General features: G+C 43.2%; 1 protein-coding gene across 3 annotated transcripts in view; it reads left to right on the forward strand.

Annotated features, from left to right (window-relative positions):
- The first annotated feature begins 4,785 nt into the window (after positions 1 to 4,785).
- Positions 4,786 to 26,967, forward strand: part of CDKAL1 (CDK5 regulatory subunit associated protein 1 like 1) — a 654,086-nt gene continuing 631,904 nt past the window's right edge. For 2 of the 3 annotated variants that reach the window (XM_030552526.1, XM_030552527.1), the window contains exons 1-4: positions 4,791 to 4,982; positions 6,567 to 6,609; positions 17,948 to 18,114; positions 22,068 to 22,180. In XM_030552526.1, the coding sequence (XP_030408386.1) occupies positions 17,948 to 18,114; positions 22,068 to 22,180 (280 nt within the window). In that variant the 5' untranslated portion in view covers positions 4,791 to 4,982; positions 6,567 to 6,609. Of the gene's footprint in view, positions 4,983 to 6,566; positions 6,610 to 17,947; positions 18,115 to 22,067; positions 22,181 to 26,967 lie in introns of all 3 variants that reach the window. The other variant, XM_030552528.1, reaches the window with a different exon arrangement.

Below are 26,967 nucleotides of genomic sequence, written 5' to 3' on the forward strand. Positions count from 1 at the left end.
GTTTGTCTGTTGCTTAAAATAAATCCTTCCTTGCAGGTAGCCAAGCAGGGGGAAGGAGTGGGGTGATTGGCGATGAGCTTTTTCGTGTTTGGCTAGCAGGGATCTTCCCTGCTACCAGCCACGCGGTGGAGGGAGGGGTAAAGCGATCATCCCAGAGAATTGGATGGGGGTGTGTGTTTCTGCTGCTGTAAAATGTATCTTTTTAAATACTTCTCTCCCTTTTTTCCCCTCACTCATGCAGCTGCAAATTTTTCAAGCCTCCCTACTCCATCCTGAAGGCTATCTCAGATAAGGCGATGGAAAAAAAAGAGGCAAGATGAAATGTTCTCGGAAATCACGGAAGTGACCCGCAATGAAAGAGCTCATCTGAATGAGTGGAAGGACGTGGTATCAAATTACAGGAAAGATGCCAGTGAATGTGAGGACAGGAGGGACGCTCGAGATGAGAGGTGGCAGCAGGAAGATCAGAGGTGTAGGCAGGAAGATCAGCGGTGGCGGGATGCAACTCTGGGGCTGCTGCATGATCAAACTGACATTCTCTAACGTCTGGTGGCGCTTCAGGAACAGCAGCAGGATCACAGAGTGCCGCAGCAGTCCCTGTGTAACCACCCTCACCACTCACTATGTTCCACACCCTCCTCACCCAGATGGGTAAGAACACGTGGAGGGAGGCTCCATGCACCCGCTCACTCCATACCCGTGGACAGCCCAACCAAAAGGCTGCCATTATTTTGAAACTTTTTAGTGGCCTTTTCCTTCCCTCCTATCCTCCTCCCAAACCACACCAGGGCTACCTTGTCAGTTCTCTTCCTCTTTTTATAATGACTTAATAAAGAATACCTGATTTTTAAACGATAATGACTTTATTTCCTTAAGCAAGCTGTAATCGAAGGGGGAGGGTGGGTTGCTTACAGGGAATGAGTCAATCAAGGGGGGGCGGTTCATCAAGGTGAAACAAACACAGCAGTCACACTGTACCCTGTCCCGTGATGAAACTCGTTTTCAAAGCTTCTCTGATGCACACCGCTTCCTGGTGTGCTCTTCTAATCGCACTGGTGTTTGGCTGCATGTAATCAGCAGCCAGGTGATTTGCCTCAGCCTCCCACCCCGCCATAAAGGTCTCCCCCTTACTCTCTCAGAGATTGTGGAGCACACAGTAAGCAGCAATAACAAAGGGGACATTGGTTTGGCTGAGGTCTGAGCGAGTCAGTAGTGTGCACCAGCGCGCCTTTAGATGGCCAAATGAACATTCTACAACCATTCTGCACTTGCTCAGCCTGTAGTTGAACAAACTATGCGGTCCCACCAGTTTGTGCTTGTTTGTCGGGCCCAAAATCGGCATTCAATGGCTAGAACCTGGCCCATTACCAGCAGGATCTCCAAAGTGCAGGGGCCCGCGGTTTGAGAGAATTCTGTGTCCATGTCCTCATCACTCTCGTCGTTGTCTGCTGCTTTCACGGAGGGAGGGGTGAGGCTGTACCCAGAACCACCCGTGACAATATTTTTTGCCCCATCAGGCACTGGGATCTCAACCCAGAATTCCAAGGGGCAGGGGAGACTGCGGGAACTATGGGATAGCTACCCACAGTGCAACGCTCCGGAAATCGACACCAGTCTCGGTACATGGACGCACACCGCCAAATTAATGTGCTTAGTGTGGCCGCGTGCACTCAACTTTATACAATCTGTTTTAAAAAACCGGTTTCTGTAAAATCAGTATAATCCCGTAGTGTAGACATACCCTGAGACTTTAAATGCCTCCAAAGGCATATGATCATCCAAGTCCTAATAACACTGCTCTACAGACAAAATGCTTCTGAAATAAATGTAGTCTAACTTTACTAATTCTGGGTCACTGAGAACGAAAATGATGCTTAAAATTGTTGATTGGCTCTAGTTTTCAAGATATGCTATTGGATCAGTATATACGACCCTTGACTTGGGAATGGCGGAGGATAAGTGAGTTATAAAGGGAAGGGATCTCAGTTTAAACCAGAAATGACTAAAATACATCTTTGACTGGATCTATGAATAAATCTATGACTGGCTTTGGACAGTACTTGCTTTTTAGGCAAAACGATGAATGATGCAATCTGAAGCATCAGACCTGATATGAATTGCATCATGTTATTCCTAGAAGTCATGGATGATGCAATCATAACGAAGCTTACATCACTCTGCTGAACAAATTGCCCTATATCAGTTCTAGAAATCATACAGTGTCATGCTCTCTTATTTGTCAGTGTTTGATTTTGCAAAGGGACACATTTCTGTTTAGCCAAAGTGAGCAGAGATGCCTCGTACTTGTGTGAACAGTGCAGATAACTTCTGCTATGTTTGTGGTGAAGTGACTTTTGCATCACAAAAGTGCAGTATAACCACTATGGTTAAGAAAGCCTATCACCTTTATTTTGGCTGCAAAATTGGAGATCAGGACAAGAGGTGGGCCCCACACATATGCTGCAACACTTGTGCAACAAATCTTCGCCAGTGGTTGAACAGGAAAAGGAAATCTATGCCTTTTGCAGTGCCAATGATTTGGAGAGAGCCAACGGATCATACCAGCAATTGTTACTGCATGGTGCTTCCAGTTGGGAAAGGTGTGTCAAAGAAGAAAAAGTGGACTGTGCATTATCCAAACATTCCATCAGCTATACGCCCAGTACCCCACGGGGAAGGACTGCCGGTTCCTGATGCACCAGAATCATTCTCACTTGAGTCACACGAGGAAGAGGATGAAACTTCTGGTCCTGAACCATCAATGTCACAGGACCCACATTTTCTCCCATCCTCCTCCTCTGAATCACACCTCATAACACAAGGTGAACTGAATGACCTTGTCAGGGATTTGAACTACCCAAGAGTAAGGCAGAGCTGTTGGGCTCCAGACTACAGCAGCGGAATCTCCTGGCAGGCTACCAGGGCAAATGGAGCCCATCAATGCTTGCAGACTATTGCTGGACAAGTGCCAAGAGATGCTCCATTTAATGAATACAAGAGACAAGCCAAGAAGCGCCGAGTAGACACTGAATAGGACTAAACTATGTACATAATAGTTTTTTGCCTTTTGTTTCATAATACATTTTATTTATATAACGCTTTTGCTGATTTTTAAAGTGTTACATAAACAGGACAAGTGAAATATTATCATGTAAAGCAACCATAAACACATGAAAAGACCTAGGTTTACAATTTATGATTAAAACTCTACTATCTACACAATATACATAGACATAAAATGTAAAAACTTAAATATCTTAGAAACAGTAGTCAATCAGTTGTTTTAACTGTCATATTTGAATTCAGCACATCAAAATACATAATAAATATCACATTTTATCTCTGAAGCAGATGACTTCTCAAAAATTGTAAACCAGTGTAATTTTAATAGAGTAGCCTTGGTGGCTTTGAAAATCTCAGCCATAGAGGCCTGCAGGAACAGAGTCATGTCAGAGTCAGACTCCACAGCTTCAGGGAAATAAAGCATGACTGGATGAAGAGTACAGGTCTGAGCTGATATTGAGGGAATACTGCCACCTCACAACATGCTGCTTGTGTTACAGTTGCCCCTTTTTGACCTGAGGGGCTAGTCAAAATTTGGGACCCTGGAGATGTTCCAGAACTGGGGCCGGGCACTTATTTGATGCAATCTTATTTATTTAAAAGATATGTACATCATCTTGTGTTTGCTTACAGCACCGAGAACACTGACCTGGAAATCTCTCCCCAGGTTTGTTCAGGGTCAGACACTATGCTTTCAGCTTCTCCTTCAGGCTGTCTGGGTTACTCTCCTCCTTGGTGTTCTCCCTTCCCTTCACACACCTCCTATCTAAAACAATGCTTAGCTAAAGCTCCTAGGTAAATTCACATACTCCTTTTGCCTTAGGTGGGGGCCTAGCTCTACCCCTAACTGACAGATGTAGTCACACCCATCAATGAGTTTTTAACTCAACCCATAATAAAGTTTCACCTAGCTCATAACACTACAGAACCACCAACTGGTTGTCAAGTCTTCCAATTTTACTTTAACTCTTGCACTATTTTATGTTTGTAGTAAAGCACCAGCACGTTACATGTTTACATAAGAATGTGAGCTCTCAGCTTTTTATAAGAATAACTGTGGGTTGTAGACAGAAGCTTGCATATGGGACCTGATTCCATCTTAAAACCACAGACACCAGAAAACAAAGAACCCAACATAAGTCTTTTTAAACAAACTTAAAATTCTTAAGGCATCTGATTTTTCATTCAGTTTTGAATGCTGCGAGGTGGCAATATTTAAATTCCCAGCTGCATCAAAGGGCTTCGAGGGGACAGATGCAGTACCTAAGCCTTGTGCTGGCTGGGCCTTGGGGTAAACTTTGGACAGATTTATCCTGGTGGCCCCCTGTGAGCTGGAGCTGCTAGGCACTTCTTCCCTCATAACGCCGCCTTGCCTGTGCAGCCCGAAGGGAGCCCTGCTGCAGCCTCCCCAGCCCACGGTCAGTGGCGCCAAGCCCGGCGCGTTCAGCGGGAGTCTGCCGGGACCCGGGGTGTGCTCGGAGCCCAAACTGCAGGAGTCCCTGCGAAGCTGCCACGCGCAGCTTGCAGCCCCTGGCGGTAGAGACACGCGGGGACACGTGTCCCAGCGTCGGGGAACGGCTCGGTCATTAGGGGGCCGCGGGACAACGAACAATCTCCCCACAAACCCGACCCCACCCTCCCGAGTGGAACGCTCAGCAGCCCCAGCCCCGCCTCCTTCCGCCCTGTGAGCGGAGGCGGGAGAAGCCCAGAACTCAAGGCTCAGCGCAGCGTGCCAGCCCTCGCCGGCGGACTTGGGGGTGGGGCCAGCCTCGCTCTGGTGTGTGGGGAGTTGAGGGCAGAGGTGCGGAATGACTTAGTTTGGTTGCCCTGGGAGCCCGTCGCGGCTGCGACGTTTTGACGTGTGAAGGGGCGGGGCGCCGGCATCATGGTGGAGTCCGGCTGAATGCGCGGGCTGGGAGGTAAGTCGTAACTGCCACTCCTGTCCCCGCTTCCCGTGCCGGAGTCGTTTACAGCGTTCAGCCCCCTTCCCCGGCAGCGGGCCCGGCTCGCGGCGGGACAGGCCCCTTCGGGCGCGCTGCTGTGGCCGGCGGGGGGCGCGGGCTGCCGCTTCGAGCAGCGCGGGGCGGTGACACTCCCCCCGTCCCCACCTGCGAGCGGTGGCCCCATGTGTTTACAGGAGGAGGGGGGGCGGTGCCCGGGGCCCTGCGCTAAGAGCGCGGCTGTGCTCTGTCCCTCAGCTTAGGCAGCCCCTTGGCGGTGATGGTAACCGTAGCCGGCTCCCTCCTGGCGCTGCTGTTGCGCAGCTCTCCATGGGGGGGGGGCCGGGATCATTGTCCCCATTTTACAGATAGAGGAAAGTGAGGGGTCCTCTGCCTGGGGCTCGTGAGGACCCTGCGAGCCAGTGCTGAGCTTCCTGTGTGACGAATCACCCAGGGTCTCCAGCAGGTTCCACAATCTGTGCTGTCAGCCGCATTGCTGCGTATACCCAAGTTAGCTAGCTGCAGACATGCCCTGTAATGGCAATGTGGCATATCGTGAAGCACAGAGGTGAAATTGTTTGTCTGGTCACCCAGTAGGCCAGAGACTGCTGGGAATAAACCCAAGATTCCTGAATCCCAGTCTGTTGTTCTAGCCATTAGACCACACTGCTGGACCCATGTTCTAAGAATATGTTGGCTAAAGCTCAGCATCTGGTCCCCTGCTCCCATGATGTTTCAGTGTTATGAAAGATGAAAAGATCTGTTAGTTGAATCCACCATGATGCAGTCAAACCAGAATCTTTTTAATGCAAAGATTTGTCTAATCTTTCCTTTTAAAATATGTATTTTTTAATATCGAGATAAATCTGTGAGAAGGCCTGATGCAAATACTATTATCTATGATGTGTTGGAGCAGAAGTGACTGAACAGAGGAAAACTCGGATTACTAATGTGTGTGGTCTCAGCTCAGTTGCTTGTGGGGCGCATGTTGATGTTGGAAAAACACCATCCAGTTAACCTTGTTAGCACTTTCCGGCAAGGACTGAATGTTTAATAAGTGGAATTACTGACTTAATCCTGAGATGTGGTCCCTCTTGATCATTTGCCACATTGGTAGAGTAATGTTCAAAAACTTGCTTTATTACTGCCTGTACTGTATTCTAGTGGATAAATCAGTATCTTCCATTTATAGAGCTCTCAGATTAGTACCTTTCCGAAACACTCCACTCTCTTAAAGAAAATAATGCACTTCAGAGTGACTATGTAGCTCATATTGTGCAAACTCATTAGTAAATGAAACTTTAAAAAACTTTTATCAACATACTTCTGCCACCTTAGACTTCTCTTTTTACTCTGAATATTTATCTTTATCTGGAATAGTTGCCCCGAAGTCTGTAAATATGCTCTTCAGGTGTCCAATGTAGAGTTTATGTACACCACCAGAATTGAAGTGGTTACTATTTAAGAACACAGAAATCAAGTTCAATAACTGATATTCTATCTATGTCAGACTTGTGAATATGTTTAGGTGAATCGTCTCTAAGAGTCTTTTTTACTTTTCAGATACTTTATTCAAGAGAACTTAAGACAAATTGCATAAATCAAGGTATGTTTTTAGTTTGGTCATGGTGTTTTAGTATGTTGCTTTAGAACCATGTAATTTTTTTTTTCATTTTATGGACCTGAAAATAGGGTTTGTCTAATTATAAATGCTTTGTTTCATAGCTTGTCTCATGCTTCACCTAGACCTTTCTTAAGAAAAGAGCAGTAGTGTCTTGGAGCAAGTATTTTTCCACGGGTCTATTTACTTCTCTCTTAACATAGATTTTTGGTTTTCTATCATGCAGGGTGGACTGGTTTAACTAAATCAGTTTAAACATTTATTTTAAAATTTAGTTAAATTGGTGCAGACTCCTACATGGACACTTAAATCAGTTTAACCCAGGCTTATACTGATTTAGCTTAAGATGGTAAGGAACTGATTTAACTAAGTCAACGTAAGACAGGCTTAAATTGGGTTATGCGTGTTCACAGAGAGTTTTGCACGTGTTTGATTTTTAAATCACACATTTAGTTAAACCATTGCAATATCGTGTGTATATTGGGCCTGTGTGGTGTTCCATTGCATGCTAGAGGAAGAAACTTCAGACAGGGGAAAAATGAATAATATAAACTTAATTGATTACATTTTATAACTTCTTCTATGTTTCATTCATAGTTGGTTATGTTCTTGGGTTAGCAGTGTAAGTCGACTGACATTCTTTTCCACCTTGCTTTTTTTATCAATTTATTGGCTTGCGAGCTTGAAATATTCATATACATGTTCAAGAGTGTAATTTAGGTTTTAAAAGGACTGAGATATTGTTGATGAAACTTTCTCTTGCTCCTGGAAGGTGTCAAACTTGAAACTGAACTTCAATTACAAAATGTTTTTTCTACTGTGTGGAACCACGGAGAGTGCATATTAGAATACTGGGCTGCTTGTTAAAAGTAAATAAGATTCCTGAGACAAAAACTTTGTGACTTGCAAAGGAAAAAAATAAAGATTTTGGTTCCATTTTAGGTTCTTTGTAATTTAATGCATATTCATACAGTATATCTGAAAGGTTTTTCTTAGTGTTATTTCTATTTGATTTTGTACCTGAGAAATTCAGGTCTTATCTACTACTGGTAATTTGGAAACCTAGTGAAATTGGCATCAGGATAGATGGAAAGCTCAGCATCTGAGGCTATGTCTACACTACAGCCTATGTCAGCATAACTTAAGTCGTTAAGGTGGTGATTAAGCCTCTCCCTTGAGTGACATAAGTTACACTGACATAAGCTGTCATGTACGCAGGGCTATGTTAGCAGGAGAGCTTCTCCTTCCAATTTAGCTTCTGCTGCTCGTGGAGGTGGGGTTTTTATGCCAATGGGCAGCTTGCTTCCTGGGGGCAGGATGCAGGGCAGAGGTGAGTGAGAAAAGGGTGCTAAGCCCCTGCTCCGGGGGTCTGCTGTGGAGACTGCTGGTTTGGGAGCATGAAAAGGCTGAAAATCGCCCCCATCACCACTCCAGAGCTTAGCTGAGAGACAGAGGGGCTTCCCGATGCCGGCATTGTGCGGGGGGGACAGAGGACGACAGTGCTCTGCGCCGGAGAGTTTTCCACGGGTTTTCCTTGGATGCCAGCCGAGTCAGAGGCAGTGACGAAAGGAAGGAGCATGCTGGCTAGGCTCTTCGTGAGCTGAGTGCTCTGAGCAGGGGCTGATTCTCTGCACAGTACAGTAACTCATCGCTTAACGTTGTAGTTATGTTCCTGAAAAATGCTACTTTACGAGAAATGATGTTAAGCAAATCCAATTTCCCCATAAGAATTCATGTAAATAGTGGGGATTAGGTTCCAGGGAAATTTTCACCAGACAAAATACTATAAAGCAGTAAAGCATTCCCTGGGAAATATCCTACCCTCTGACTTCACCACCTCAACCAAGCTTCACAATCATCATTGCTGTGTCCAGTATTAAACTGTTTGTTTAAAACTTATACTGTGTGTGTGTACACACACACAGTATAAGTTTTAAACAAACAATATAATTCTGGACACAGCAATGATGATTGTGAAGCTTGGTTGAGGTGGTGAAGTCAGAGGGTAGGATATTTCCCAGGGAATGCTTTACTGCTAAATGATGAACTAGCACTTGGCTAAGCCCTCAAGGGTTAACATTGTGGGTCTCTTTTGTACTGGTGACCGTTTTCACATAGCAAGCCTCTGAGTGCGACCCCCCCCCCTTATAAATGAAAAACATGTTTTTATATATTTAACACCGTTATAAATGCTGGAGGCAAAGCAGGGTATGGGGTGAAGGCTGACAGCTTGCACCCCCATGTAATAACCTCACAACCCTTGAGGGGTCCTGACCCCCAGTTTGAAAACCCCTGGGTTAACACATTGTTGTTAATGTAACCTCACACTCTGCAAGGAAGCATGAATGGAGGGAGGGGAGATAGCATTGCAGAGAGTTGTGTGGGGTGGGGAGAGACAGACACACATCCTGTGTGTGAGAGAGAGATGTGCATTGCCCCTTTAAGTACACTGACCATACTCTAAGTACACTGCCTTTTGAAGTAGATCAGCAAGTTGAGACAGCAGCTGCTGCCAGCAAACTCCCTCGTTCTGAGTCCTCTCCGCCGTTCTGTGGTCACTGGGGTAAAGGAGGTGGGGAGTGTGGGTGTGGGGGAACACCCTGACATTAGCACTCCTTTTCTCTTCTCTCCCCCTCCCCCCCGCAAAGCAAGGAGGAGGCTTATGGGAGCAGCTCCAAGGCAGAGGGCAGGAGCAGCACATTGGGGGAGGGGGGAGACAGCTGAACTGCCCGGCAACTGATAGCCTGCTGGGTGGCTGCCACACAGGGAACTTCAGGGAGCTGATTTGGGGGTGGGGGAGGGCTGCCGGTCCACTGTTGTTCCAAGCCCCCACCAGCTAGCTCCAACGGGTTGCTCTTTCTGCAAGCAGTGGACAAAGCAGGTGGCTGCAAAACAACCTTATAAGGGAACATTGCCCACCTTTAAACAAGCATGTTCTCTAGTTGATCAGCAAGAAAACAACATTAACCAGGATGACGCTAAGTGAGGAGTTACTGTACTGGTGGTGGGATGTGCTCTGCTGGGGGGGGATATGGAGGAGCAGTGGTGTGTGTGGGGGGAGATACAGACACACATCCTGTGTGTGAGAGAGAGATGGGGGTCGTGAAAGGGCAAAGCAAGGAAAGGACAGCAAGAGGGGGAGTACTTAAAGGGCCGATGGGCTGGCAGCCAAGTTGACACGTAACTGGCCACTGACTGGCGCCTGCCCACACTCACTAGCCTCTGCAGCTTGCAGTGGGCAGCCAGTGCCAGGTGGAAAGGGGACACTGCCAGTTCTGCTGGCACACAGCATGGGCTGTGCTGACAGACCAGCGGCGGAGCTGACAGCCCCCCAGTTGCATCTTCAGTCTGCCACCAGTCTTGCACACCCTTCTTCATCGTTGGCCACTGGACTCTCCAACTCACCGCTAGTGGACAGGCGGCTGGTGAGCAGGGGTCCAGCCAGCAGCAGGAATGGACCCGTCAGTACTGATGGGTGGGGGAGACAGAAAATCTGGGACAGTTTGCCCGTTTTTAAGAAAGTTGGGACACTTGTAGGAGGGCTTAGAAACAGGACATCTGGTCACCCTGCACTTGTCCTGTGACACTCAGCATCTGTATCAGCAACAACATTTCCCTTGATCAAACGTTCTAGTGCCTATAACGTTGCACACCAGTAGCAGATGACAGGCTAGCGTACATCTTAAAACATCAGCATCCCCTTATCAGAATGACAAGTCTCTAAGGCTATGTCTATACGTACAATGCTGCAGCAGTGCACCTGTGCCAATACAGCTGTGCCACTGTCGTGCATCTGGTAAAGAGAGCTCTATGCTGATGGAAAAGAGCTCTCCCATCGACATTAAAAAAAAAAAAAAACAACCAAAAAACAACACTTCCTTGAGCGTCATAAGCTATGTTGCAGCAGAAGCTCTCCTGCTGACAGTGATGTGCACACAAATGCTTATGCTGATGTAACTTATGTTGTTTGGGGGGGGGCTGACATAGGCTGTAGTGTAGACTCAGCCTTACTGTATTAGCCCTGCACAACCAAAATCCTCATCTGGACAAGAAAATTTAAAAGAATATCAACTTAAAAAAAATCATATTTCAGATTGAATATTTTTTCAGTCTCCTTATTTCTTTAATGCAGAGTGCTGCTTTGCGCTTCTAAAATGTCTTTCAAAGAATATCAAAGCATTTTATAAATATTAAACTCCATAATTCCACACACACATTAGTATTTTCTCCTCTAAAATGAAGATGTTGAGGGCAGAGTTAGCCTCTGAAAAATGGCATTGTGAGGTTCCATACTTATTGCATCCTAATGATTCCACGTCAGATTTGCTCAGTCTAAAAGTAAAAAGATGTTTTTTCTGACACCACTGAAAACTCAACCTGGAATCTTAGAGCATTGTACTTAGTCTTGAGTATCTTTACTAGAAATAAAAGATTCAATAGTGCTGCTGATCTATACAAAATAATATAGAATCCACCTTCCTGTCCTATAGCAATGTTTGCTCTACCAATCTAGCCAGGATACAAAACAACGTTTGTCCTAAATTTTTTTTATGACTGAATACACACACAGGGAAACAGATGTCAAGAAACACAGCATTATTTTTACTCAGTCACTTTCTTGATCATAACCATACTGACTTCCTCAAAACAGAGTGAGTTAAAAGCAGAAGCAGGAGTAATAGTAAAAACGTTGATTCACAATTCCTTGATATAACAAATTAGACACACTCCCTAACTCACTTCCAACAGTAAGGATTCACGTGTAATATACTCTGATATGAAGTACAGTACACTCCTGTTTATCTAAATGGCCTGGGGGACAGCCAAAATTTTCAGATAATCAGGCACTCATATAAACATGAGTGCTACCAGCCAACATAGGGTGACATGGGAGATGCTTTCTGGATTCAAATAACCGAATTCCTTTTATCTGAAAATCCTAGTTAACTGAAATTATACTATACTATAAACGCTAGGTATTATTTTAAAATCATTTTATCTGACCTGCCTCCAACTCCTGATTGATGAACAATACATATGACCAATCTGCTCTGAGCAGTGCCAGCCATGTCAGCAGATTAGCCCCAGCTGCGCTAGCCATCAGGATTGGCCCCAGCAACTTGATTGGTTAACCATTTAAATGACATATTTTTAATCGTTTAAGTGGTTAACGTTTAAAATGGTATTTACATGTCTAGTGTGAACCCTAAAGCCTGAAAGATAAGAAGGTATTTCTTTTTAAGGGGGGCTCAGTCAACTTGATGTTCATTTGAACGATTGTACTGCATAGTTCTGATTGATTACTGTTGAACTCGTTTGAGTACAAGTAATTTTACCAGGTGTCCTGTATTCAGCATAGGGAAATATGGTCACTCTATATAAGTGACATTGTAAAACTAGTTTGTATATAGACAAGTTTTTCGAGGTGTTGAATCTGCTTGTCTGAACTGTATTTACTGAAGGATTTGCTTCATTTGGCAGTTACATCTTCAATGTAATGTGTCAGTATTGTTGTCCTGAATAGACTGGATTGATCTTTCACAAAATTCTTGATGAATGTGTTATTTTCCTTTTGTACTTATTGATAGTCCATGTGATCCTAAGTAATTTAAAAATGTGTTAAGGATTAGACATGAGCTTTAAACCAGGAAACTAGATGTTACTTGGTATGCCCAAGTATTGCATGTATTGCTGAACTGTGATTGACTTACATATCATATGTACAATACTGAAATATAATGCGGGTAAGATAAGGGTTAGTTTTCACTCTTACCCTTATGTTTTTTGGCCTTAATCTTAAACAAACAGAAATAAAGGGAGAGAAGTCAGATGCAGGTGTATGAGTTGATATTATGGACGCTTGCTGTTACAGGGTCTGGTCTTGCAAATTCTTATATGAATAGTTTTATGGATTCTAGTGGGACCACTTGCAGGATAAGGGCCAGATTTGTACTTGATCTGTTCAGTTCTGTACTGCTGGAATAAATAACATTCATACCACAGTGCATTGCAGAAATCATGTTTCCCATGGTCAGAGACTTAAGGGTGGGTTTTTTTATGTTTTTTAGTTCAGGTTTTGTTCGTTCGTTTTTGTTTTGGACTCAATAGACCAGTGGTCCCAAGATTTTTTACCTTATGCTTCTCCCGCTACCCCAACCCCTCTCTGCAACTCCCCCTGAGCTGGGGCTGGGAGTGGGTAACATCGACAGGGGTAAGGGGACTGGCACCTGGGACCCTGGGCGTGGAGCTAGCAGCCAGGACCATGGGCCAGGAGAGGAACTGGGTGGTGCCTCCCCTGGCAGGAGCTGGCCTAGGCCCCAGCTGCGTCCCCCGAATGTTCCACCTCACAGTTTGGGGACCTTGCAATAGACTGATTTATTTAGGAGCGGTTATGTTCTATGTAGTTTGGTCTTTGTAAACTATATTGAAAAATCTTTATAAAGTGAATTTGTAAGGTTGACACAGGTAACCATGGACAGTTACTAAAATTAAACAGTTTAGTTTTAGAGGCACTTATATATGATGATGGGCACAGAATAAGATGTTGTATTTAAAAGACGTAACGATTTTGAGCATCTTTTAGTTGCAGTGGTTAAAACCCATATTTCAGCAGGTGGATGGAGTGAATTTTGTGTTCATGAGCATAAAGATTTGCAATGAAAAAGTTAACAGTCGACTCATACCTAGGGCCCTACCATATTCATGACCATGAAAAACACGTAGTGGACTGTGAAATGTGGTCTCCCACCATGAAATGTGGTCTTTTGTGTGCTTTTACCCTAAACCAGGGGTCGGCCTTCCCAGGCTAGAGCACCCGGCCGAGCGCAGCAAGCCACCGGCCCCTTCCCCTCTCCCCATGAGCCCTGCCGCCGTGCGCGTAGTGCTCTGGGGGCAGGGGCTGCGCGCTCCCGCGGGGCAATGTTTGACTCTGCGGGGAGGGAGACACGCTCCCTGCTCATCCGGAGCCCTGTCACCGTGTGCACAATGCTCTGGGGGGTGGGGCTGCGTGCTTCTGTGGGGCAGCGTGTCTGGCTCTGCTTGGAGCCTCATGGTAAGGGATCCAGGGCTGGGGGGGTTGGATAAGGGGTGGGGACAGTCAGGGGACAGGGAGCACGGTGGGTTGGATAGGGGGTAGGATCGTGTGTGTGTGTGTGTGTGTGTCTAGGGGTGGGGGTCTCTGGAGGGGCAGTTAGGGAGCAGGGGGAGTGGATGGGGCATGGGAGTCCTGGGTTCTGTCGGGGTGAGGGATGGATAGGGGTCAGGGACAGGGAGCAAAGAGGGTCCTGGGGGGCCTGTTAGGGTGGGGGGGTTACTGGAGGGGGTGATCAAGGGACAAGGAGCTGGGGGCATTGGATGAGTTGGGAGTTCTGAGGGTCTTGTCAGGAGGCAGGGGTGTGGGGAGGGGTTGGGGAAGACAGAGAGCAGGAGAAGGGTTGTATGGGTCAGGAGTTCTGTGAGCTGTGGGTCCTGTCAGGGGGCAGGGAGCAGTTGGATAGGCATGGGAATCCTGGGGGTCTGTCTGGGGACGGGGGTGAGGATAAGGGTCGGGGCAGTCAGGGGAAAGGTAGAGGGTAGGGTGCAAGGGGGGCAGTTGGGACAAGGAGCAGGGAGGCTTGGATAGGGGATGGGGTCTTGGGGGGCAGTTAGGGGCAGGGGTCCCAGGAGGAAGTAGTCAGGGGACAAGGAGCCGGGGGGGAGGGGGTTTGGAGATTTTGAGGAGGGCAGTCACCCAGCACTCTGCCCTGATTCCTGACCCCCTGCCCTGGGCCCTGTACTTCCCTCATACACACCCAGACCTCTGCCTGACTCCTTCACTCCCCGCCCCCATAACCCCAGCCCTGACTCTTGCACCTCCCACATACCCAGTCTTGTAGACTTATAGAGAGAGACCTTCTAAAAACATTGAAATGTATTAGCAGTACGCGAAACCTTAAATCAGAGTGAATAAATGAAGACTTGGCACACCACTTCTGAAAGGTTGCTGACCCCTTCCCTAAACTATACAGATTTCACAGGGGAGACCAGCATTTCTCAAATTGGGGGTCCAGACATAAAGGGAGTTGCAGGGGGGGTTGCAAGGTTATTTTAGGGGGGCCAAGGCATTGCCACCCTTACTTCTGCACTGCCTTCAGAGCTGGAGAATGGCAGCTCTTCAGTGCCCTGCCAGCAGCAGCGGAGAAGTAAAGTTGGCGATACCCTACCATGCCATCCTTACTTCTGCACTGCTTCTGGCAGCAACTCTATGTTCAGAGCTGGGCTCCCGACCAGCAGCTGCCACTCTCCAGCTGACCAGCTCTGAAGGAGCAAGGGTAGCAGTACCACAAACCCCCTCCCACCCTGCAACTCATTTTTGGGTCAGGATCCCTGTCATTACAACACTGTGAAATTTTAGATTTAAATACCTGAAATAATGACATTTTTTTTTTAATCCTATGACCTTGAAATTGACCACTGTCAAGCCTGAATTCCCAGTTTGTCACTCTGAGTGCAGAAAGTGAGGACCCGCAAGGATTTTAAAAACTAATACTTGCCACTCCAAAATTACACTCTCACGGTTACAGCTTTTCTCTGACCTTGACTTGGAAAGCACTGCTATCACCCAAATGCAACCCCTCTCCCCTTTGAACCCAGGAAGGAACACTTGGGAATTCCTCCCTCAATCCCTTTCACACCCCCCTCTCCTCCCCAGAAGAGCTGAGAAAGAAAACAAAGGAAATTAGCTGTGGCTACCAGCTAATCAAACAACATGCACAAACCTCTTAGGACACTAAAAATCCAATCCTGTGCTTAAAAAAGGTACATTTTATTAAAAACAAAAAGGAAAAAAATACATCTCAAACTTAGACTTTTTGCTAGATCTTAAAAGAAACAATTACAAAAATTAAGCACCCAAAATAGTCTTCGTGGGGGTTCAGCTTAAAGGTTACAAGCAAACAAAAGCATCTGGGGTTAACATAGAGGAGATCCACAAGCCAAACTAAGAAATAAACCTGATAGCATCTAACTAAACATTCCCTATCCGAATCGTTTCTTCCAGATATGGAAAATACTTTTTCATATCTGGTTCAAGCCTTACATAGCATTTCTGCTTATAGCATTTCCGCTCTGTGTCCCTGCAGCCCAGAGAACAACAATGACAGAGGGTAAGTTTCTTTCCCATTTTTAACAGTTCTAGCCTTCCCATTGGATCTTTTGGTCAGGTGCCCACTCCTTTTCTTTTACCTGTGGGCTTGTTAACCCTTTACAGGTAAAGCAAGCAGAGAACAGCTACCAAGTTTTACAGCTAGCTGGCTGGCTGGTTGTTCATCAAAGGGAGCAATCCCCCTACTTTATTTCTCACAACCACAATGGACCGTGAATTTGGTAGGGCCCTACCCATAACCTATTGGTGTTCCTCAACAGTCTGCTGCAGTTTGAGAAGTAAGAGTTTGTCTTTTCCTCTTGTTCTTTTGCTCCCTGGCTTGTCAGGATGGGAGAGCACCATGGGAATGCTGCGATTGATGTGGAGTAATTTCCTGCTAAATGTGGATTATCTGACTAGCGTAATTTTGGTCGTTACTGGAGAATGCCACTGTGGAACTGGTCTCATTCAGCAAAGGGCTGTAATGACTGTGCTGGAAAACTGCTTCCACATTTTACTTGTCAAGAATAATCCTCAATGTGTATGGGGTGGGTGGGCAGAGAAAGGGAGAGTGAAGATTGTTCTGAAGCTTCAAAGTTAAAGATTCTAAGGGTATGGCTACACTTGAAATTTCAAAGCGCTGCCGCAAAGTGTAGTCAGAGCGCCAGCGCTGGGAGAGAGCTCTCCCAGCGCTGTACGTAAACCACATCCCTTACGGGTGTAGCTTGCAGCGCTGATTACACCGAGGCTTTACAGTGCTGTATCTTTTTTCACACCCCTGAGTGTGAAAGTTGCAGCGTTGTAAAGTGCCAGTGTAGCCATGGCCTAAGCCAAATTCAGTGCTGGTGTAAAACTGTTCTATAGAATGGCATCAGTTTGTGTAACAGTTAAATGTTTAAATACAAAAATTCCAAGATACTTCAAGTTGAGGCTGGTGTTGGTTGTGAGCAGGGTCGTGTTTTCTTTCTCCTCCTGGGCTATCATAAACATGGGTTAAGAATGCCACTCCATCTTTTTCTTTGGGTTTCTCTAGAAGTTTGATCTGGATGGATACCTTTATGTTTAAACATACAGTAGTACTTAGTATTTTTCTTTTGGACTCTTACATTAACAAACAAACAAACGAAGCTTAAATTTTATCCTAGTAGATGATAAAACATATCTATCTGTAAAGGTTCATAAATGCCAGTTCAGGATTATTTGTTTTCCATTAAATGAGACTTATTTTTCCAAGGAACAATATAAAGTTTGCTTACTGTTTATGCTAACACAGTAGATTAAATGACATTAAGCGATTACATTACTAGTTACATCAGTTTTTTTAAAAATGATAGCTGAATATTGGTATGTATGTTTGAAACAGTTCAAGCCAAACTTACTTCAGGTTGAGGCCTTGTATAACTAGATCATGACTGAGACCTTGATCCTGAAAAAGCTTTCACGTGCTATATTTACATATGTGAATAATCTAGTGAAGCCAATGGAACTGTGTATTTGTCTAAGTGTTTGCAGAACTCAAGGCTGAGTTTTCACTTTCTTGAGACTGGTGTTCATAAGAGATGATGTTGTGGTACTGATAGATTATTTATTTGTTATTCATGGTAAGTACTTTAAACAAGATAATTTTGTTTTCTTTACATGTGTATCTTTACAGTTGTAAACTCATGCAGTAAATCTATTTGAGTTAATTTTGGGAAATTGTTTGTTGTGATATGCATGATAAACTCCTCAGTTTGGCATTTCAAACTTAGATATACATGGAAGAAGAAAAATGTAAAAGTCATCATCTACTTTTTCTGCTGTCCGAAATAACTAAGTTTCATTTTGTTTATAATAGGTTATTTCCCTAGTACTACGATAGTAGGTTATTTTTCCTAGTATTTTCCTGATTCTACTTTCAGATACCTAGTGCGTCTTATTGTGTTAACTTAGTCTCATTCTTCAAATTCTATCTCACCTGAGAATAGTTCCTTTGACTTAATTATTTCATTAAGCAAGAGTTTGCAGGATCAGGTCATTAGCTTGTATATGGTCTTACAGAGTAGTGGATTTTGAGGTGCACAGTGAGTTCATATGTATCTTGCACTATTGCATGTTTATCTAGAAACATTAGCAGACTTTTCTTTGTAGAGTGCACATGGTCAACACTAATATCTGACAATAGAATCTGATTTTTGTATTTAAATATTTCTGTTCTTGAAGATGCCTGCTGCTTGTGACTCACTGCTTGAAGATATTGAGGATATTGTGTCAGCACAAGATGTGAAACCACATGACCGACAGTTTGCACGAAAGAATGTTGTTCCTAAAGTGCGAAAACGCAATTCACAAAAAAATGTTCAGGCGGAGGATGATCCACCAAGCGATAGGTAAGCTCTTTCAAAAAAAAACCAAAAAACAAAAAAACCCTAGTATGTACACACTAACAGTTTTTAAAACTAAAATGGACCGTGACATAGCTTTTAAGTTGTTTTCAGATTTGGTTGTAATTAAAACTTTGCTGCTTTTGTTAAGCACACTGATAATTTGGGGCCCGACTTTCAAAAATACTCAGTATTCATTACTGTGGCCTAATTGCTAAAAAACTCAGCAGCTCCCACTGAAATGCCTGAATGAAGTGACCAGATTCACAAAATTACCCAGACCTTCGTATTATTTTCAGAGACAGTTACTGGATACTGAGAAGTTTTGACAATTTGGACTTTTCATTTAGGGTGCCTAAATGGGAGCTGAGCTCTTGAAAATCTAGCTCTTGGATTCTAGGGTCTTTGTGGGGTTTAGGGGTGTGGAAATAGAATTTAAAATGTTAAAAGTGGTGACAGTTTACTGTTGAGTCTTTCAGATGACCTATTCAGTAATAGAAATAACTGACTGTTAAATGGCATGGAAGAGTATCAGCATCAGATAACATAAAACTGATATTCTGTAGAAAAAATGTTGGAAAGCTGATGCATCTATGTGTCTTCTTCTAAGAATAAAAAGAGAAGTGGATCTTTGCATTAAAGTATCCCTTCAAAGTAAGTTTGAACTTGAATGTACGTTTTTAGAAAGCTCTAAAAAGACTTCAAGATATTAGATCTACCCCCTAGACCCACTGCCAATTTTTGTGGTTATACATAATTTTATTTTTTTCTTTTCCCTGTTGCTACCTTTTGAAGCCAACACAAATGATAGAAACTGAACATATGCAAAGTGCTATCAAATGTACTAAGTAAACAAGAAAACAATCAATTTCCAGTTTTTAATTATTTAATCCTGGAATTCACAGGAAACACCATTTTGGCTTTATGCTTTACAGCAGGGGTAGGCAACCTATGACACAGGTGCCGAAGGTGGCACGTGAGCTGATTTTCAGTGGCACTCGCACTGCCTGGGTCCTGGCCACCGGTCCGGAGGGCTCTGCATTTTAAATGTTGAAGCTTTATTTAAAATTAAATTTAGCTTCAACATTTTGAAACCTCATTTACTTTACATACAACAATAGTTTAGTTATATATTATAGACTTCTAGAAAGAGACCTTCTGAAAAAGATTAAAATATATTACTGGCACTCGAAACCTTAAATTAGAGTGAATAAATGAAGACTCGCCACACCACTTCTGAAAGGTTGCTGACCCCTGCTTTACAGTCTACTAGAGATGTGCTGACTTTCATAAGCATAATAACATTTTTTTAATCATTAAGTCTGTAGAGTTAGCCCCATTCAAAGATAGATAGTATGTTCTTGATATAATGGAATCAGTGTATTTGTTGCTGTATCAAGGATCTTCAGCTATTCCTATTTAGTAGTTCTCTCTCTGTTGGCCACTCACCATTACTCTCTCGTTTTCAGTGGTTTTTACTCTGGTAATTTATGTCCCTACAAAGGATTACCTTTTTGGAGCTTTGTCTGGGATCTAGCCAGGGATGTTTAAGGACTACACGTGTGTGTTTGCTTTAATCCGAGGCCTTGTGTACACTATAAAGTTTTATCAGGAAGAGCTGCCTTTTGCCTACAAAACACGAGGTATACACACTACAAAGTTACTTTTGACTGCAAAACTCTGCTGTTTTGCTGACAAAATAAAACTACCTTGACGAGAGGCATAAAGCTTTTTGCAGCGAAGTTAATGCTATAAGGTGTCAGTGTAGACGGTGCTGTTTGTTTTACTGACATAACTGACTTCTACCAGTATCCCACAATGCCTGCCCTGACTGCTTTGCTCACTGTTTTGATTTCTGCTGTCCTGCAGGCATATGCCCCTCCCTTTTCAAATGTCCTGGAAGTATCTGACAGCTGAGCATGCTGCTCTGTTCTGGGAACAAGGAGCAAATCATTAACATGGAATACTCCTGTTCTCCCTTGCACTAGGAACACAGTGGTAGGCAGACTTTTGCTGTGGGGAGTAGGGGGGGCAGATTGATGTGCTGCTTTAACATTTATCAGCATGGAGCGCTCACAGAGCTGCTCAGAATGCTGCTCCCGGCAGCTGAGGATGCTGTGGGAGAACTCAGAGGGAATCAGGAACCATAGGCAGGCAGGCAGAGTGGGCTGCTTCTGCCAGGAGGGACTGCTGTGCGGAGCAGATCCGGGGGCTGGTGTGTGTGTGGGGTGTCCAACCAATCCTGAGGCAGGGGGAGGGGGTCAGCCTGCTGTCTCCCTCTTCCCCCCCCCCCCGTCACTAATCTCCTCTCCCTCCCCTCTACTTGAGTTGAAAAGTGGCTGACAATCTGCTAGGATGCCCATGGAATGATGAGATTGAGAAACCTGCATCATGTGACACTGCAGCTGCCCCATGAGGCATTGCAAACTCTTTCCAAAGCATCCTGCAGCTAGCTGCACAGTAGGAAAGCTACCATGGTGCACTGCTCTCTGTATCGATGCAAGACCTGCTAGTGTGGATGCACTCTGCCGACACAAGGAGCATAGTGTGGACATGCAACAGCGGTTTTAATTCAAATTGCATAACTTTTTGCTGACAAAACTTTCGTATAGACAAGGCCCTACAGATTACAGGCATGATTCTTATCCATTAGTCATTCTTGACTACTCAGTGTCTCTTAGGACTTGTCTACGTTTACAGTGCTGCAGTGGTGCCGCTGCAGTGCTTAGTGAAGACACTACCTATGGGAGACACTACCTATGGGAGAGCTTCCCCTAGAGGTGCTAACTATGTTGATGGGAGAAGCCCCCCCTCCTGAACGATATACAGTATTGCCTCAGAGTTACGAACACCTTGGGAATGGCGGTTGTTTGTAACTCTGAAATGTTCATAGCTCTGAACAGAACTTTATAGTGGTTCTTTCAAAAATTGAAAACTGAACATTGACTTAATACAGCTCTGAAACTTTACTATGCAAAAGAAAACTGCTGCTTTTAACCATCTTAATTTAAATGAAACCAGCACAGAAACAGTTTCCTTACCCGATAACTTTTTTTAAAACTTTGCCTTTATTCTTTTAGTAGTTTTTGTTTAACACAGTACTGAACTGTATTTGCTTTTTTATTTTTTTGTCTCTGCTTTCTGATTGCATGCTTCTGGTTCCAAATGAAGTGTGTGGTTAACTGGTCAGTTTGTAACTCTGATAGTCTACTATAGTTATACCGATGTAAATTGGTAGTGTAAGCCAAGGTTTGAGATTTCTGTTCTAGTCTTCTAGTGGGCTCTTTTGTATCATGGCTGTACCTCTGCCAGAGGCTTTACTCTGGAGCAACCTTTTTTAGTCAAATTATAACTCTTCAAATAAGCTGGCATGTTGTCTACTACAGTGGTACAAATCTGCCACAATAATACTTTTGTAGCTCAGAAAGCTTTGGATACAGAGCTTTTCATCCCTGCATCACTGGTCAGTATCTGGCCTGGATTAGTAGTGATGTCTGGTAAGTGGCCTTTGTGGAGTGAGTTGAAGGCACAAAGGTGAGGCAGTATGCGAAGCTTGAAATTTCGCTGTACCTATTTCATGGATAGATGACTTATTTTTAGTCCTGTCAGTCTGGTACTATGTATGAACATTGGGTTTGTTTTCAACTTTTTTTTAAAAAGTTTTTGATTCCATATAGCTACAGAGTATAGTCTTTTCTTTCCATATACCCTCTCTGTTTTGAAGCGATCATTTCTTTCTTACCTTCCCTGCTTTTCCCTGCCCCCCCCCCAGTTAAAATACTGAATCTTTTCTTCCCTTTCCACCTCACTGAGGCTGGGTGGAGGGTTTACATGTGTGAGTCATTTAACATTCTAATGTATAGGGACTAAAACCTTTTGTTCCTGAGTGCCTGAAATGACTTCATGTTTTATTTTGTTTTTATCTCTAACTTGCTTTTCTGGTTCTGTTCACTCAACAGCATTATTCCCGGTGCACAAAAAATCTGGATACGCACGTGGGGATGTTCTCATAATAATTCAGATGGAGAATATATGGCTGGACAGTTGGCTTCTTATGGATACAAAATTACAGGTAATGATCTCAGTCAAGCTACTTTCAGGTTTTTTGCTGATTTGTTTAAATATTTAGATTGAACCAGTCTACTCTTTTTAAATTAGATTTTACTACACCCCCTTTAATCTCAGCATGTTAGCTGGCTTGTTTGGCATTAGTAAACTGTATTTGGAAGTCCATTTAGTGATGTGAGCCATATTTGTGGGCCTAATAGAATTGTAGGACAGCAGGGGACCAGAAGAGGTCGTCTAGTCCAGTCCCCTGCATCTTTTGAGACAGTTCTGATCTGTTACGTCAGATTGCTGTTTGTAAGGGTACGTCCAGACTACCCGCCGTATCAACGGGTTAAAATCAATTGCTCGGGGATCGATATATCGCGTCTAATCTAGACGCGATATATCGATTCCCGAGCGCGCTTATATTGATTCCGGAACTCCATCAACCCGAACGGAGTTCCGAAATCAACACGGAGAGCCGCAGACATCGATCCCGCGCTGTCTGGACGGGTGAGTAATCCCATCTTAGATATTCGACTTCAGCTACGTTATTCACGTAGCTGAAGTTGTGTATCTAAGATCGATTTCCCCCCCCCCTAGTCTGGACCAGCCCTAAGTGATGAGTCCTGCTAAAAGTTACTGAATTTAAGTTAAAATAGATTTTGGTACAGATCCAGTAGTTAATTTTTAAATCTCTACTTTTAGTTAAAACCTGAACTAAATCTTATATCTGTAAAATTCTGTGTTTTTCTTATATAACTACAAACAAATTCATTTTCTGTAGTCTGTCTGTCTATAAAAATGAGATTTTATATGACAGATTTTAACCTGAACTTTTAAACCTGCTTTTTGAGGATGGATTTTACAGTAAAAACATTAAAAAACATTAACTGCCTGTTGAGTTATAGGAGACCTGCAGACTGCATATTATTTTTAATGCAACTGAGATTTAATTGGCCAAACAAAGTTTTGGTGTGCTCAGCGGCAATTGGGACACTATGGCATTTACAGGACCCAAAAGGAGAGTCCTGTTCCTGGGAAAAAAATGGTGATCATTGATGGGAAGAAAAGAGAGAGAGAGACTTTTTTCTCTGACCAAACAAAATGGTAGTTCGGAAAGTGAATGGCTTCAGAACAGTTATGGTTGGCTTATAGATCTAACAGATAACAGCAAAGTCTATGATAACATGTGGGTTTGTTTTACTTCCAGTGGCTTCTGGTAGAGTAAGGTTGTGGTTTTTTTGTTTTTTTGTTTGTTTTTATTATTTTTGTTAAGCAGAACCTAACCATTGGCCTAAACATAAGGAAATGTACTGTCATTGGAACACGTGGGTGAGGAGTGACCTGGAGGGAATGTCTTTTGTCACTTAACAACTTGTCTGTTAGACTTTGGAGCAGAGTTGACCGTCTTTGATGGGCACATGTCAAGCTCTTTATTTCTGGAGGGGTAACTATTGTGATATGTAGGGATTGGGGCAGGATCCTCTGGTTTCCAAGGGATATAAGACCCTACCTACTCTTGCTTCCTTTCTGAACAGGACTGTTTTTAAAGTTCTCATCTGTTTTCCCTCCTCTACTTTGCCACAAACAAGCAGTACAACATGCCTAATACAGTACTGAAAGAATCACTTAAGAAAACTAAAAATATCTGTAACATATTGAAATTAAAGCAATAGCTATTAACAGGAGTTCAGAATGAAGGACATAATGCAAAATAATAGCTAATGAGTTAAATTTTCATAAACACAGTTCCCCAGGTGATTGCTTCAGCATATATCTGGATACTTTAAAGCAGTTACGCCTAAGGTTAGGTGTTCAGATACTACAGTAATGTGTGATATAAAAACCTATATAGAATAGAGTAGGAGCATATCTTAACGGATGTTAAATGATGCGTGAACTCTCCCTACTCTGCTTTAGGCTCTGCCTACACTCAGCTTTGAAACTGTTAGTGACTTAGCGAAGACTATTCAAACATAGTTCTCGTTAGGAAGATACTAATGTTTTCCCTACCTTTTGTAGATTGAGACTTTTTTTTTTTGCAAAACTAAGTTAAATCTTGCTTACATAGGCTGTACAGTGTTTCCCATCTAATCAATGTGATTTATCTCAGAGCCTGGGTTGTTCATTTGTTGTCATGATCTGCACTCCAACGAAAGTGTGTACAGTTTTGGAGAGAGATATTGGGCAGTAAGAGGTGTCCATCGTTATATTTTCTAGTGTACGTTGTATGGATTGGATTAAAGAATATATCTCAGAAACAATATATGCTTCATGTAGCACCAAGCTCTAACTAGCCATTGGAAATTGGTGCCAGCCGATTCCAGGGCCTACTCATAGAGGCAGATCTGGACAAAAATATTTTTAAATGTTTTCTCTAAAAATGGCCACATTTAAAACATTTTTGGCAAAATGTATTTTTATCAAAATATGCGGTTTTGTGGAAGTTGGGAAGGTTTCTGGGGTCCAGGGTAGACTCTCTGGTCATTTCTGACCAGCGAAAGAGCAAGAGATGTGAAAACAGTCATTATGAGACAACTTCATTTCATGGAAATGTTTAAAAGGGTGTGTGTGTGTAGTTAAGAACAAATGTCAAAACCTCAAAAGTTGTCGCAAGATGGAATTGTTCTGCCTGCCTGAGGGCTCAAATGTATTTCTTATGAGCAAATTGCTGAGTAGAGCACCTGCTACAATAAATACCTTGCTTCCAGTTTCCTTGAGCTTTAATGTGGGTCAGAGAGTCTGTATCCTCAAGATGCAATAATGTGCTGTACTGAATTGTGGAATATATCACCTGTCCTGTTGTCAAGGCTAGCTCCAGGCACCAGTGAAGGAAGCAGGTGCTTGGGGTGGCCAGTGGAAAGGGGCAGCACGTCTGGTAATTTGGCAGTGGGTCCCTCAGTTTCTGAGAGCGAAGGACCTGCTGCTGAATTGCTGCAGAAGAATGAAGTGGCGCAATTGAGCTTTAAAAACTCTCAGTTGGTTCTTGGATTATATGTGAAATCATGAAATCAGCAAAATAAAAAATTGCCATAGAATTCATTGTAATCTTTTAAATTGCAAAACCCATTGAGAGTGACATATTGGAATACCTTTGTAGTTTCATCATGGACAATGTTTAGCTATCTGGAAGTCAGAGGTTATTTTTGGCACACAGTATGGTAATAAAATTGACAACTTTGCAAGAGAACATTTGGCTTTTACATATATCCCTGATTCAGGGTAAAAAAAATAAATTAGCTTTGTGGGGAAGTCCTAAGTATTTGCATTGGGATCTTAGTGGGCCCCATGACTGAGTGGCTCAAAAATACCTCTGGTTACAATACAGTTCATTTATTAGACATGCAGGCTCTGGTTATGTGAGGGGGCATGAAATTGAGTCGAGGTTGCCAATACATATTTGAAAGATAGCTGCTCCAGGTGGCTTTAATTGTAAAAGATTTTATTCTTTTGTGGTCATCCCTAGCAACCCGACTTCAAGGGAGGGTGAAGGTATGTGAACCTACAGTGGGGAATATCACCACAGTGCATTTGATGCCTTTGCTAATAGGGAGCATACCATAGGATTGCTTTCCAGTACAGAACAAATGGAACTTAAATAATATAGGTCATTTCTCATTTCTCTGCTCGGTTTCCTGTGAAATAGTCAGATGGAGATTTCAAAGGAACAAGATTTTGTGCCCTCATCTCATTTTGCTGTTTGTTATCAAGTCTCTGTTTCTGATGCCATTGGGGAATAACTGTATTTGCACTTTGTAATGGAAATGTAAATCCTGGTTGTTTATGCTTGAGATATTGGTAGACTGAGTGGTAAACATTTTAAAAATGAAGTGGTAGAAATTCCTTTTTTGCCTGAAATGTTTCAGGCCCGAAGTGAATTTTTTTAAGAAGTTTGAAATACCAAGATGCATTTGTCATAAAGCCATGAAGATGTAACTTGTGGGACTATTTTGGGAAGCCAGGGCTTAAAGGCATTGTTTAAAACTTCTCTAACACTTAATACCTCCCTGAGAACTAGTGCATAGATTTTTTAGGTAATTATTTGTAGAGCTAGTTTTCAAGTTGATTTCACAAACTGATTAGTTCTGTGCCTTTTTCTACAGTGATTGATAGAATTTACATTAAACTTGTGTATAACTGAATGTCAGCAAATTTGAGGAAGAGACTCAGTTTTCTACAACTGTCCAATTATAGTATATACCACCCTTCGGCCCTACTATTAGAGACATTTTCTGCAATCCTGGAGGAAAGTTCTAGACAGCCTTGTGTTAATGATTCCACTTAATGGAATTGCAGAGGTGATGGAATAAAAGTGTCTTCCAGGAAGTGAAATCTGAGCACCCTCACTCCACCCTCAGTTTTTGCTTTTGCATGACAGAAGCAGGTAATCTTAATTTCTGCCATCCCTCATCTCCAAAAAAAAATCATGAGGAAAAAATGTTATGAAGAGGAAGAGAGAGAAGCCTCATTAGAATGACATATGCATATATTTGATGGCCCTCCACCCTTTTGTTTGCAGTAATATAGGAGGCAACAGCTTTCTCAGACAATTTGTTCTGCTGCAGCCTCCTCACCACAAAGTTTTTGATCCTAGCGGGCAAAGTGAGCTTTTTGCTACAGGCAATCCTGCTTCTTACCTTCAGAGCAGAATTCATCATTTGCTCATTCTCAAGCTGGGACATATTCTTATTTACAATGGGAACTAGACAAGCTTTGGATTTTTATCATAGCTACTCCCTATATTCCTATCCCTAGTTTTTTTATTATATGACAAAAAAATTGTTGCTTCTGTAAATCAGGAGAATGTAT

Source organism: Gopherus evgoodei, chromosome 2 (genome assembly GCF_007399415.2).
Source record: "Gopherus evgoodei ecotype Sinaloan lineage chromosome 2, rGopEvg1_v1.p, whole genome shotgun sequence".
Classification (NCBI taxonomy): Eukaryota; Metazoa; Chordata; order Testudines; family Testudinidae; genus Gopherus; species Gopherus evgoodei.